Source organism: Trachemys scripta, chromosome 15 (genome assembly GCF_013100865.1).
Source record: "Trachemys scripta elegans isolate TJP31775 chromosome 15, CAS_Tse_1.0, whole genome shotgun sequence".
In the NCBI taxonomy this organism is placed as follows: Eukaryota; Metazoa; Chordata; order Testudines; family Emydidae; genus Trachemys; species Trachemys scripta.
The window spans coordinates 2713509-2727792 of record NC_048312.1 but is presented as its reverse complement, the minus strand read 5'-3'; the positions used below and the strand labels follow the sequence as shown (position 1 = coordinate 2727792).

Below are 14284 nucleotides of genomic sequence, written 5' to 3'. Positions count from 1 at the left end.
TGCAGTGACTTTCACCTCAAGTATTTATTTCAATAATACTATTTATATCTTCATTCCTGTTGCAGTACTTTTGTGCACATATTGATTTATTCTTCTTTAGTTTGAGATTTATAAAATGGGCCTGCCATGTAGTCTGTAGGCCATGCACAGAAATGTAAATGATATCCATCTCTTTTGGACAAAAGCCACACTAAATAGGCTTCCACCTCAGAGATAGAGTTAGTACATTTGCCCAGTTGCTTTCTCTGAAGAAGCCTGAATGCCTAAACTAAGGAACTCAGAACCAATAAGGGAAGCAAAAGATGTCCCTCCCCTTCCTTTCCCTCCCCCCAGTTTCCCTGAAGCGCAGAGGCACGAGAATAGAGAAAGGTAATGGGGTTAGGAGCAGAAAAGTCAGCCAAACTTTTCCAAACCTGACATAAAGCTTTAGGTTAGGTTCATCTTTTGGGTAGAGGTTTGGGTTAGTTCTTACTTTATCCAAACCTGTTCACCCATCCCTAATCTAAATCCCATTCACTCTAGATGGCTGCCTCTGCTGCACTTATCTGTCTGCAAGGACTTTGAGAAGCCATCCCGCCAAGGTAAATGCCATTGGTGTTCCAGTAACCCAGAAACAGACACCTGAGGCTGCTCCCAAAGCAGCTCCTCCAAGAGCAGTGTAAACAGAAGCCAACTTAGTGTTAAAAGCAGCGTATCTTAGAAGAGAACATAGTGGTGCTCTATCAGAATGACGAAGTGAGATATTGACATCAACTAGCCTTATCTGACCCCAGATCATTTACCAAGGTCAGTAGCCCCAAGGGACAATTAAGGGCTAATGTTAAAAAGGCTGTGTTAGAAGTAATTTAAAAACTTCCTAATGTAGCACGGAAACCAAGGACAAGAGCATCTGTGGTAAATACACATTCCTGGCTTAGAAATGTAAAATGTGCGTACTCCATACACATGACTCAGCTCTGCTGGTGTTCTCTGGAGTACTGATGGTATGTGGTGGTTGCAAAGCAGGGCTGCTTTGAGGCCTTCTGTCTGCACGGAGCACGGACACTCTGGATTGTTGTTAAACATTTACATTATGCTGTAACTTGTATGGCACTTCTATAAAGAATATTTTTAAATGACACGCTCCTGGTTTGCCCTGAGAATGCTGGAAGAGCACTGAAGGGCGTGGGAGGTAGAGGGACAGGGCAGAGACACTGTGCTTAATGAAACTCATTTATGGTAAAAGATGCAACATATGATCTCCTAGCACAGATGCTGACAGACATATGGAGGAAAAGGTGCAGGATCCCGTTCATGCCCTTGGTCCAGTTGACCATGTCTCTTTGGAGACATGGAACACTGCTGGATGTGTTAGCCAGACCCCTTTGTACTTGGAGAACTAGGGTCACCATTCTGCCTTGGTCATCTGGGGAGGGGGGAGGAAGGAATTTGGAATGAAGGGGCTCCCTACTTCTTCCCCCACTCTCTCTCAGCACACCTGAGCTGGATAAACCAGAATCTAGTCTCATATATATAGTGAACCCACTTTTCAGAGATACCAGGTTTGCACAAACCTTGGGCATACAGGAGCTCCAGGCATATCAGGAGGTATAACTGCCTTTTAGTTTATTACAAGAGCTGCCTAAGTGTGTTGGGAATTGCTGAGTTGGCTGTGTGAGCATTTCTACAGACAAACATCCTGAGCCTTTTACCTGTGGTGCTACTGACAATGTGCTTAGTCCCAGTTTAAGCCAATTTTTAGCAGATTGCTATCAGATTCGTAGACTTGTTGGGATCCATGTCATTGTGCTCTTGTTCTGCATTAAAACATTGAACATTCATGTTCCATGTCTAAAAATGCCATACAGTCATGATATATGGTAGGAGAAGATAGACACAAAAGCCTTCTCTTGTATCTCTGACCATCTGTTGTGTAGTAGAAAACAAACCATTTTCCTTTTTAAAAAAATGTCCGAACCTAGCAGGCCTCTTCTGGGTAGAGGTGAAAGCACGGATTCATATGGAATCAGAATAGGGTCCATGTAAATATTCCAGTTAACTCATACTCCAAATCCTGGTTTGCGGATATTGAAAAATGGACTCCAGTTATCTTTATCTAATCTGTGTTTTTATGATTCCCTGATCACCCTGGTGTCTGGATGCTGGCCACCTTAGACTTTGTTATTTAGGTATCCTAGGAAAACCTCTCTATTGGGAGATTGAAAATAATGTGTCAATGCTCGGAAGATGTTGGAGTAGTTCTCTAGGGGTATGTTTACACTGTACTCTGAGGTGCAATTGCAGCTCATGTAGACATACTTGCTCTAGCTTTAGCCATGCCAGCATTGCCAAAAATAGCACTGTAGATATGGTGGCACAGACTTCTGTGCAGGCCGTACAAGCATGTACCTACTCACAATGTTAGTCTGCTCTGAAGCCCGCACCACCTCATCGATCTGCTATTGTTATTCATGCTAGCCTGGGTAAAGTTAGCCCGGGTATGTTTATCCAAGCTGCAATCTCACCTTGGATTTCAGTATAGTCATACCATCTGTCTAGATGCTATTTTGAGACTTCTGATATAGATGTAGGTCTTTAAAGACTCTGCTCAATATACTGTCAATATATTTATCTGTATAGATGGCATGGATTGTTGGTGAAAAATATTGAGGGGGGGACCTTTTCCAATATGCTTTTCTGAATTATTAATATTTTCAGGTATGCAATGAAATGTTTAGATAAGAAGAGGATCAAGATGAAGCAAGGAGAAACATTAGCCTTAAATGAAAGAATTATGCTGTCGCTAGTCAGTACTGGAGTAAGTATCCTGGAATTTTTTCTCCATTTTTTATAATTATTTTTTGCAAGTAGTATCAAAAATACTGTGTAGAATACATATTCCAATAATTCATTCATGTATGGTGTAGGGGAAGTCAAAGCAGATCAAAGGATAATGGTGTTAAGTGCCCAAAGGTCAAAAACAAAACCCGAAACCAAACAAAAATTAAATAATGATGATATCACCTAGTTCTTACATAGTGCTTTTCATCAATAGTTCTCAAAGTGCCGAACAATCTTCAATGTACTGATCCTCTCAAAACATTAAATTAGCTTGTCCAGTTTTTGTGTTATTGCTTACGTCTGTTGTTTTGATCCTTTGGCCCTAGAAGTAGAATTAACTGCCAAGTTTACGTAGGAAAGTTGTCTATGTGATATTTAGATCAGTTTTAAATCAAAAACTTCACAAACTTTGTATATAAAAGGAAACATTTCTGGTATTTATTCTACAATTCTGGAGTCTCACAGCTCATTCCATATAGGGACACTTGAGTTCTGTAGAAGAGACGTTCAAATGGAATCCACAGACTGAATGTTGCCCCAAGTGATTATAAAACAGACTGCGAAATGGTAGAGCCTCCAGAGTACAATAACCTCAGCTCTTGTCACCATGGTTACAGGGGATGTTAGTAGAAAGGTTAATTTTGCTCATGATGATTACTTTGTTCAAATGAGATTCACAGTGTCCATCTCAGTGTGAGCACATCCTTGTGGCCCAGCCCAGTTAAAGAATGAAAGGGATTGCGTATCATTTGGTTATAGACTCATTGGGTAATGCGGGTCTGCCTTGCTGCTTGGCAGATATTACAGAACTCCAAAACAAATACAGTAAAAGCTGTGTTCTCCGGCACTTTATCAAATGGAAAGCTCTATTAATTAGCATGTCTGATATCTCCCTATACGATCTAGTAACTGGAACTAGTATACTGCCCAGGAGGTTATGCAATTGCACATTCTGCACTGTACTTTTATGCAAAAGAGGCAGAAGACAAGTAAGCAAGTTGATATCAGGGATTTATTCAAAAAAGCAGCTTCCAGGGTGTGTCTGGGCTGAATCTGTAATGACCCTATCTCTCCTACACCTTCAACATCTACAGTGATAATTGATGTTGATAATGGTGACCCTGAGGCACTGCAAGATCCTGAAATGCCTTCTGAATCATCAAAGAAAGATTCAATTCTGTTCAGTCTAGTTTTAGTGTTAAGTGTATTTTTAGTGATCTGGGTGTATGCCATGCGCTGCCCATAGTGATATGTAGTGTCATAAGATAACCTACTGTATAGAAAACTTTACCTGTCTACACCTTAGTGCTTCAAAAAACTAACCCCTCTGCAGTGCAGTACTACTGCGGGATTGGTGAGTACCCCTATACTATTTTATACTTTATTCATTTTATTGTATTCTATTTCTTTGAAAATTGGTATTCCATTGGTAAGTATAACTCTTGGTTAACTGGAATTTTTGATTAACCGGCACCCTCCATTCACCCAACATGCTGGATAACAAAGCTTTTACTGTAGAAAGAATTTGCTGTCTTCTCAAAGAGAAGATATTCTGAATCTCAGTGAGATTACAAACATCTTACATTTTTGTCTCTGCATTCTCAGAAATGTTTAATGAGCATTCATTTCTTGTTGAATCTTGTTATTGTGACATGCTTAATGGTAATTTTTCTTTTAAATGCACACCAACTGTCCTCACCAACGGTCTGTGCTTGTGCATGCGGACCACGTGGCACCTGGGCTATCAGCCATGGAATCCACGCATGTAACAGAGGGTCCGCATGCTCTGCCTCCCACCAGCAGCTTGAAGGCTCTTCAAATTGTTTCTCTCTCTTGTCTCTGCAGCCTGTGGTGGTGATTTGGTGGGGTGGAGGGTATATTTCTCTAAGTGACAATCCCTTTCTCTCCACATGCCTTCATTCCACTCATTCACTCACTCATGCCCGTCACCCCAATTGGGGTATGGGTCACCAACCACAGATCTCCAGACTCCGCTATCCTGGGCCATTTGCTCTAGCTGGTTCCAGGGATAGCCCATTTTTATGCTATCAGCCTGAAGGTCGCATCGCCAGGTGTTTCTTGGACGGCCTCTTTTCCGCTTGTCCAGCTTGTGTCCATCTTGCTGCGACCTGCGCCGTCTTTCTTGACTCGTACATGGTCCTCACGTTCCATGTACCGATGGTAATCCTCCTAGTTGCAAGAAGGGTAATCGGCTTAGCGGCTTCCTCACGACTTTCACCACCCAGCGTCATGCGTCTTCGAGTTGAAGGCCCTTCTTTTTCCAGGCTAAAAGTCTCTGTTATCTCTATTGTTGGCGTTTTTGTAGCAAATTAATTCCACATGTCCTATATATTTATTCTTGCTCCTGTTTTTCTTCCTCACCCTGAGTCTTCAGAGAACCCAAAGAACTGTCCCCACAATAGGGCTGCTCACATCAAGGAAATTTACAAGATGCAAAATGGGTCTCTGGTCTAGGAAGTACAGCTTGCTCCCAGGCACCTGATTTTGAGGTATTGTTTGGCTCAGAGAGAGAGAGCCATCACATTGCCCTATAAGCACAGGCAAAACCAGTGATCGATACTGCTGAGAGGCACAGATAGGAGCGCCAGTCTACCTCAGACAGACTTGTGCTAACAATGGTAGTGTAGCTGCAGTAGCATGGGCAGCAGCACAGGGTAGCCTCCGCAGGCAGGGTGGTACTCGGGAATAAAAGGAAAAAAAAGAAAAATCGATTTGGTTCAGGGGGGGGCCCTAAAAAGCAAAAGCAGCTTCTTGTCATCTTTCTCTCTGCTATCTTCTTCTGTAGCAGTGCAAGCGCTCCTGACCATATGACCTTGAAGACTCTAACCCAGTTGATGGGGGAGATGTCCTTTTCTGAATATTTTGGTTTAGTAACTAAAAACACAATTTCTTCCTAGGATTTGAGTCAGAAACCTAATGCCTGGACGAAAGGGCTGGTCTCCCTCTGACCCTAGCTCAAGGAGATGTTCTCAGGGCAGAGTGGAACTCCCAGCATTGGATCAGAGGCACATATATGAGCCATGTGTTTTTACACGTTCCAGAAGGCCGACTCTGTCTTGTCCAAAATAGATGCAGCTGTTGCAGCAGAGGCCGAGGTGCCAGGCAGCAAAGCACACTTGGCTGGGAAGAGTTTACGTTTCACATTGAATATCTCCATACAGATTTTTGGCACTCTTCCGGGTTCCTCTCTGTACCCTTCATTTCGTGTGTGTTTTAATCACATGAGCAGCAAAAATGACCGGGCAAATAATGTGCGGTAACTGCTGCTTTATCGTGTCACTGTTACCTCGTGTCCCCACAGCTGGAACAATGTATTCGCCTCTTTTTCATCTGCTCTTTGGGGCAGGGATCAACTTTTTGTTATGGTCTGTGTAGTACTTAGCATGGTTGATCCCTGACCGGGTCCTTACATGATATAAAGATATTTTCAGTACAGGACTTTACATGTCTTTAGTCCTCCCAAAGATGATTTCTAAAACCTTTTACATTTACCCCCATAAATAGACTAGAGAGTTTTTAGAGCACGTCTTGACGTTTTATCTCAAACTTTTGTTTTATCTCAAACCATGTTCCTATGAACAGTCCTTGCACCATGTTTGTATGGGGCACAAGAGAAGGATAATCTGGTTCAATTAATACATTCCATGGTACAGTGGTCCTTTGTCTTGAGCAAGGTTTGTTTGAATATGTTAAAATCGACATTTTTATGAGCTTGATAAATGTAAGAATTGTACTGAATATTGGTCATTCACTCTTAGGCCTTGTCTACACTGCCACTTTACAGCGCTGCAGCTTTCTCGCTCGGGGGGTGAAAAAACACCCCCTAGAGCTCTGCAGGTTTCAGCGCTGTAAAGTGGCAGTGTAGACCGTGCACTAGCACTGGGAGCTGCGCTCCCCGCACTGGGAGCTACTCCCCGCATGGAGGTGGGTTTTTTAGCACCGGTGCCGCGATTACACAGCCATGTTAAAGTGCTTTAACGTTGCTAGTGAAGACTAGCCCTTAAACAAAATTGTGTGGCTTTGACTTTATTTTTCCACATTGTTTAATCTCACTGTGAACAGCTGAGTGGGCCGAACAATGAGGCAGATCAGAATTTCATTGCCCTCTGGTGATCAAGTGATCTCTTTTCAGCTCTCCCATCTGCTTTGGCTTACAAGTCACTGTTTTTCTCATCTGTCAGAACTTTTCAGGCAAAGTAAAATATCAGATAAAAAAAATAAATGTTGAAGTTTTGCAGGAAGGTGCTCATCTTGGAATTGAGTTTCTTCTTGGGGCCAGTTGCCTCCGTAAGTTGGGTCCTCTCAAAGCAGAATGGTTTGCACCTCTCTAGTGCGTTGTATCTAAGGAAGTCATACTCCTTCTCTTGCCTCTGTTTTGAGAGAGGGAGGCAGTCATTGACTCTAAGGGGTAATGCCTTTCCCTTACCACTGAACGGAATCAACATGTGGTTTGAAGTTAGAGCTGGAAAATTATGACTTGAAATAATGCTCAGTTGTTTTATCATGGAGAATAATTATCCTTTGGCACATTTACCAGGTGACGTGGTGGAGTCTCCATCACCTGCCGTTTTTAATCAAGTTGGTTATTTTTCTGAAGGGTATGCTCTAGCTCAGCCCGAACTTTTGTGGTTGATGCAGGAATCACGGGTAAAATTCTGTGGTCTGTTATGCAGGAGATCAGACTAGATGATCATAATGATCTTCTTGGGCCTTAAATCTGTGAATCTATGGCTTCGATTCTGAATGTCGATTAAGTTTTCTCAGAGCCACGTCTTCAAAAAGAAAATTTTCCACAAAACTGCTAACGATAGGATCTAATGCTCTGATATGACAAAAAAATCCATATACCTCCTTAGATGAGTGGCTAATGAAAGTTCACTTTTTCTATTAAGGATTAGCAACAGTTTCTGTAAGGTAGCTTCCTTTCAGTTCCTAGGAAGAGTTCTGTAAATTTGCTACACACTTTCCCTTGTAATTGAGCAGGTTAATGCAGGAAAAAATGTTGTGCCTTGCTTTGCTATTCTCTCCCTGCCCAACCAACACAGAACAAGTGTTTGACATAATTTTCTAGGTTAAAGTCAGAAGAGGAGAGAAAAAATTAATTCTTGTAGGTATTAGGGTGTTCTGAGCACACAAAATTAACTGCGCTTCTTTTGAAAATGGTCGGATAAGGTCATTTATAAGGGACTCTGTGATTGGAACATTAATTACCTTGAGCAGCACTTGTCTTTCCTGGTGGATAGGACATATGTGGTACACGGATAAATTGTGGAGCTGGAAGTTCATCTTAGAATCTCTTTACCTGTAAATCCAAAACCTTTATTAAGTAAAGGCAGTCAGGTACAGAGTGGATTCCTGGTCTAGAGAGAGAAAACACAGGACTGTGCATCAGTCACTTTAACTCCTTTTATTATTTGCATTGCCACTCACTATCTGCATGACCTGAGGCAGTCAATTCTTAATACATCTTGGTGCCTTGTTTTTTCTCATCTGTAAAATGGGGATAATACTGTACCTCACAGAGGTTTTCTGAATCTGAAGGTTTAAAAAGTGCACTGAGATCTTTAACAGGTGCTATGAAAGTGAAAAGTTTTATAAGTCAGAAAACCATGCCCAGTATTTGAGTTGAAGAAGAGCTTGTACAAAAAACCTGTTAAAATTGTTGTTTGTTTCACAATAGTAGATTTTCTACTAAAAAGATAGCAAATTGTCATCCAGACAGAATAGGTACTAGTTCAGTGGTCCCTCAGGTCTGTGTTAAAACACCATTCCCTCCCTTAACTTTCCTGTTTTAATAAGAACAAACTACATTCAATTGTAGCTTATCTTATTACATTTTCAAATATATTGATTTTAATTACAACACAGAATACAAAGTGTACAGTTCTCATTTTATATTTATTTTTGGTTACAAGTATTTGCACTGTAAAACCCCCCAAAAGAAATAGTATTTTTCAATTCACCTAATATAAGTAATGTAGTGCAATCTCTTTATCATGAAAGTTGAACTTACAGATGTAGAATTATGTAAAATAAAAAACTGCATTCAAAAATAAAACAATGTGAAATTTTAGAGCCTGCAAGTCCACTCAGTCCTACTTCTTGTTCAGCTAATCACTCAGACAAACAAGTTTGTTTACATTTTCAGAAGAAAATGCTGCCTGCTTCTTGTTTAGAATGTCACCTGAAAGTGAGAACAGGCGTTCTCACAGCACTGTTGTAACCGGTGTCACAAGATATTTACGTGCCAAATGTGCTAAAGATTCATATGTCCCTTCATTCATCAACCACCATTCCAGGGGGGATGCGTCCATGCTGATGACGGGTTCTGCTCGATAACAATCCAAAGCAGTGCGGACCGACGCATGTTCATTTTCATAATCTAAGTCAGATGCCACCAGCAGAAGATTTTCTTTTTTGGTGGTTCAGGTTCTGTAGTTTTCGCATCAGAGTGTTACTCTTTTAAGACTTCTGAAAGTATGCTCCACACCCCATCCCGATCAGATTTTGGAAGGCACTTCAGATTCTTAAACCTTGGGTCGAGTGCTGTAGTTATCTTTAGAAATCTCACATTGGAACCTTCTTTGCGTTTTGTCAAATCTGCAGTGAAAGTGTTCTGGGTCATCATCCAAGACTGCTATAACATGAAATATATGGCAGAATGTGAGTAAAACAAAGCGGGGGACATACAATTCTTCCCCAAGGAGTTCAGTCACAAATTTAATTCATGCATTATTTTTTTAATGAGCGTCATCAGCAAGGAAGCATGTCCTCTAGAATGGTGGCTGAAGCATGAAGGGGCATACAAATGTTTAGCATCTCTGGCACGTAAATACCTTGTGATGCCAGCTACAAAAGTGCCATGCAAATGCCTGTTCTCACTTTCTGGTTACATTGTAAATAAGAAGAGGGAAACATTATCTTGTGTAAACGTAAACAGACTTGTTTATCTTAGCGATTGGCTGAACAAGAAGTAGGACTGAGTGGACTCGTAGGCTCTGAAGTTTTACATTGGTTTGTTTTTGAGTTATGTAACAAAAATTCTACATTTGTAAGTTGCACTTTCACAACAAAGAGATTGCCCTACAGTACTTGTCTGAGGTGAATTGAAAAATACTATTTCTTTTGATTACAGTGCAAATATTTGTAATAAAAAATAAGATACACTTTGATTTCAATTACAACACAGAATACAATATATATGAAAATGTAGGAAAACATCCAAAACATTTAATACATTTCAGTTGGTATTCTATTGTTTAACAATGTAATTAAAACTGCGATTAATCGCGATTAATTTTTTTGAGTTAACTGTGATTAATCGACCTAGTTCCTAGTTATTGTAAGGCAACTGGGGAGCTGAGGGAAGTTTTACGTGACCACCAGAGGGCACCAAAATTCTAAATTGCCTGCTTTTTATGACTGTCAGAGCAGCCCAGCTGACTGGATTGAATTTCATCAATTTATAGAAACTTAATTTGCAGGTAAGGATAAAATTACCTGTTCTAATTATCAGAATTTCCCATATGAATTCATTCAAATGATTTAGTCTCTCGTCTGTTTCAATTGGCTAAACAGTATTCCTGTCTCCCACCTTTCTTTTCCATTCCCCAAGGGACCCTACTGGTTACTTCCTAGGCTCTTGCATAGCTTGTGAGCTTTCACATATTTTTTGTAATTATAAGTCTAGTGGGAACGTAGGTCACACTTCCTCCTTCTGTAGCAATGTTGGAACACGTTCTGGGAGAGTGCTTCTTGGGGTTGCAAATCTTCAGAAGAGAATCGTGTCACTAGTTGCAGTGTTTGATTTCCTATATTCATTTTGTATATTTATTTTGAAAACAAGAAAATATTAGCATTTGCCAAACTGCATATGGAGTACATCAAAGTGTATAGATAGAAAACAGAAATCATTTTAGAAGATATCTTAATGTAACAAGGGCACTGCATATCATGTGAGGTAAACTCTTCATTGATTTCCTTTACAGGACTGCCCTTTTATAGTGTGTATGACCTATGCCTTCCACACCCCTGACAAACTCTGCTTCATCCTGGACCTGATGAATGGTAAGCAAAGTTAATGAAAAGAACCATTCTGGTAATGGTGAAGGATGCGACGGGGCTCACGGAGAGCTTGGTAGAAGAGGGGAGGAAGGAAGGTGAAGAGCCAGAGAAAATACTGAGATTGTGAGCCTGTGAGAAATGGGAGCACAATGGAGAAATAGAAGGGAAGAAATGGAAAAGGTTTAGAAAGAGATTGAAAATGTCTAATTTAGATCACTTTAGGATCTGAGAGGCAGCCATAGATACAAGAGGAGAGAAAAGGGGGAGGTAGGTTGGGAAATTCTGGAAATAAAGGTGGCAGTTGATAAGGTCTCCTTGAGATAGCATGCAGGAGGTTGGATGTAGAACTCAAGGATGACAACCGAGAACATGGAGAGGCACCCAAGAAAATAATGAAGGAACTGTCAAGAAAGCTGGAGGAGAATGAGGAAAGCAGAGTCATGCAAGCCTTAGAATAAAAGTGAAGTTGAGACACAGAGAAAGGGATCCACAGTGTCCAAGGCAGAAGATCTTGCAAGTTAGTGGTCTAGTCATTCTAGATGATCACAGTTGGCCCTTCTGGCCTTGCAATCTATGATTCAGTGACAATAGTTATGGCTCATTATTTTAAATCTGACGTTCCTTAGCAGTTTGGGGGACTGCTTTTTGACCCTGATTCGGCAGTGAGATGCCTTCAGTTGCTAGGGTGCACCCTGGCGCGTTGCTCTGTAATTTAAGGATCAGATCATGTAAACAATTAAGAATGTCTGTAACTGTATGCATATGAGTAATCTCATTGAAGTCAGAATGGTAGTTGATTATTCAGATTGTCCTAAAAATTATTTTGGGACAGTTCTCTGGCCTATGTTATACAGGAGGTCATTCTAGATGATCACAGTTGGCCCTTCTGGCCTTGCAATCTATGATTCCGTGAAAATAGTTATGGCTCATTATTTTAAATCTGTAGTTTGATCCTGAACAGTTCTATACAAATATTCAACCTCTTGTAGTTGTGATTAGTTAGATAAGTCACCTTGTGTTGTCTGTTCCCTGACTGGATGAATGTGCAAGCACTTCCAGCATGAATATTTCCATGTGCAAATAGAGAATTGAATTTCTTTGCAAACCCACATATGTGACTTGGAAATTCACTGCAAGTGACACTTAATTTCTGGAGTGTTCACTAAAAGCAGTCACTAAAGAGGAGCAAACGGGTGATATGAATTCATGTTTAAAATAAAGTGATATTTGCTGATTATTTGTAGAGTATCTACTTGGCTTTATTAATTTCTTGGAGTATTGCCAACATGTACGCTCAAATGCATGAAAGCATCCCCTGCAAGTGCCTAAGTACGTGAATCCAAGCTCCTTCCTGTCACACAAGTTGACGGAACTACAAATTAGTAGACTTTTATCTTCCTCCTTACATAGCTCTGTATAGTACAGCTTTCCACTTGCCAATGTAACAGGACTTTACTATTCCCTGTTTTATGAATTACATCCCATTTTTTCTAATTCTAGGAGGAGATTTGCACTACCATCTCTCACAGCACGGGGTGTTTTCTGAGAAGGAGATGAGGTTTTATGCTACTGAAATCATCCTTGGCTTAGAACACATGCACAATCGATTTGTTGTATACAGAGACTTGAAGGTAACCCTTTTATTTACACAGCTAGTTATAGGATAGTGATGAACAATCTAGGTAGGGTTACCATATGTCCTTATTTTCCCAGACATGTCTGGCTTTTTAGTTGTTAATTGCAGTCCGGGAGGATTTTTTAAATATATAAAAACGTCCGGAAAATACGGACGTATGATAACCCTACCCACTGCCCCTCTCTCCTCTTGGGGTGTCAGCTCGCTGCAGCCTGCGGATTGCAACCTCTCCTCCCCTCCCCCCAATGCTGCTGCAACCCCGCGCCCCATGGCTAGGAGCGGTGATGTCTCTGCAGCCAGCTGCGGGTGTGGGGGGACCCGGGGCTGCTTCTCCCTCCTCCAAGCATCCCCCACGGCTCTGGCAGAGTCTCAGTCTTCCCCCTCTGCCCTGGCTGTGCAAGGAGCCCCCTCGCCAGTGGTCTGTGCAGCCGCGGCTGCCTCCTCTAGGAAGAGCCGAGAGCAGTGAGAGCCGGGAAAGTTGGAGCCTGGGGAGGAGGCGGCTGTTTCGGGTGGCTGGGAGGGAGGGGGGAGGAGGGGGAATGTGGTGCACTCAGGGGAGGAGGCAGGACCGGTGCAGGGATTTGGGGAAGGGGTTGGAATGGGGGTGGGGACTTTGGGGAAGGGGTTGGAATGCGGGCGGGGAAGGGGTGGAGTTGGGGTGGGGCCGGGGGCTCGTGGAGTGTCCTCTTTTATCAATGTTCAAATGTGGTAACCCAAAACCTAGGGAATATAAGAAACTGAATGAAAACCCTTTTTGTATCCAGAATCATTTCTGTCACCAAATGTTGGGAGAATGCTGATTACTTCTTTCAAAGTTTGTTTTGAATTTTCTAAAAAACTGTTTCACATAAATGATTATAATGCATTACAATGAAGAGTAAGTTTCTGTTAGGTATCAACCATATAAGAACTTCTGATAGAAAGGAAAAGAAGGGAAATCGCAAGAAGAAAGGCACATGGTCAGTAGAGCCCTGCACGGATACAAAATTTGTATCTGCATCCAATCAGCGATCTGCTAACATGATATAAAGCGGAGATCCACAGATTTGCAGGGCTCTGATGGTCAGCCTTGAGGGAATATGTTTGTGTCTTGGGGGAGGGGAGGTGGGGAATTGCCTGAATACCAGCTCATAGTATAAACACGTCTCAAGGGGATACAGTGGGATCTAAAATAGCCTATTTACAGTTTGAGAAGGCAGAGGATCAGCAGAATGCCCTAGGCATTACTTAAGACTTTAGGCCCTTGTCTTTGCACCCTGGAGTGAATTTCACCTTAAAGTTATAACCTGGGATTTAATTAGTAGTTAAGAAAAGAGAGTAATAGGTTAGTTCTTTCTGGTGTCTTTTTCACCCAGAGGTTTATTAATATGTAGTATAGGGGATCCAGTGATCTTGTGGGAGCTGATAATGTAAGGGAGTTAAAGCTCAATATGAGGTGTATTTAAGGAGTAATTCCATGAGAGAATACGTGCAGAAAAGAAGAGGTTCCCGCTGCGTTAGCATTTCATGGATCAGGTGACCTATTGTCCTTCCCATTTGAAGACTTGTATATTTTAATTCTAATTCTGAATCTTACTGTTTTCAAAATGTTTTGCTGGAAAATGAGTAGCTGGCTATACAGAAGAGAAATAGCCTTTTAAGGATAAACCCTTCTGACAGGCACAACTCCTCATTGTCTTTCAAAGTATTAGACAGAGAAAGAGGTTAACATCCTTGTGTTTTGTATTTTACTCTTTCTGTAAC

At 41.4% G+C, this 14284-nt stretch overlaps 1 protein-coding gene across 2 annotated transcripts in view; it reads left to right on the top strand.

Annotated features, from left to right (window-relative positions):
- Positions 1-14284, top strand: part of GRK3 (G protein-coupled receptor kinase 3) — a 128362-nt gene that overhangs the window by 89111 nt on the left and 24967 nt on the right. For both annotated transcript variants that reach the window (XM_034791036.1, XM_034791037.1), the window contains 3 exons: positions 2698-2797; positions 10830-10908; positions 12406-12536. In XM_034791036.1, the coding sequence (XP_034646927.1) occupies positions 2698-2797; positions 10830-10908; positions 12406-12536 (310 nt within the window). The remainder of the gene's footprint in view (positions 1-2697; positions 2798-10829; positions 10909-12405; positions 12537-14284) is intronic.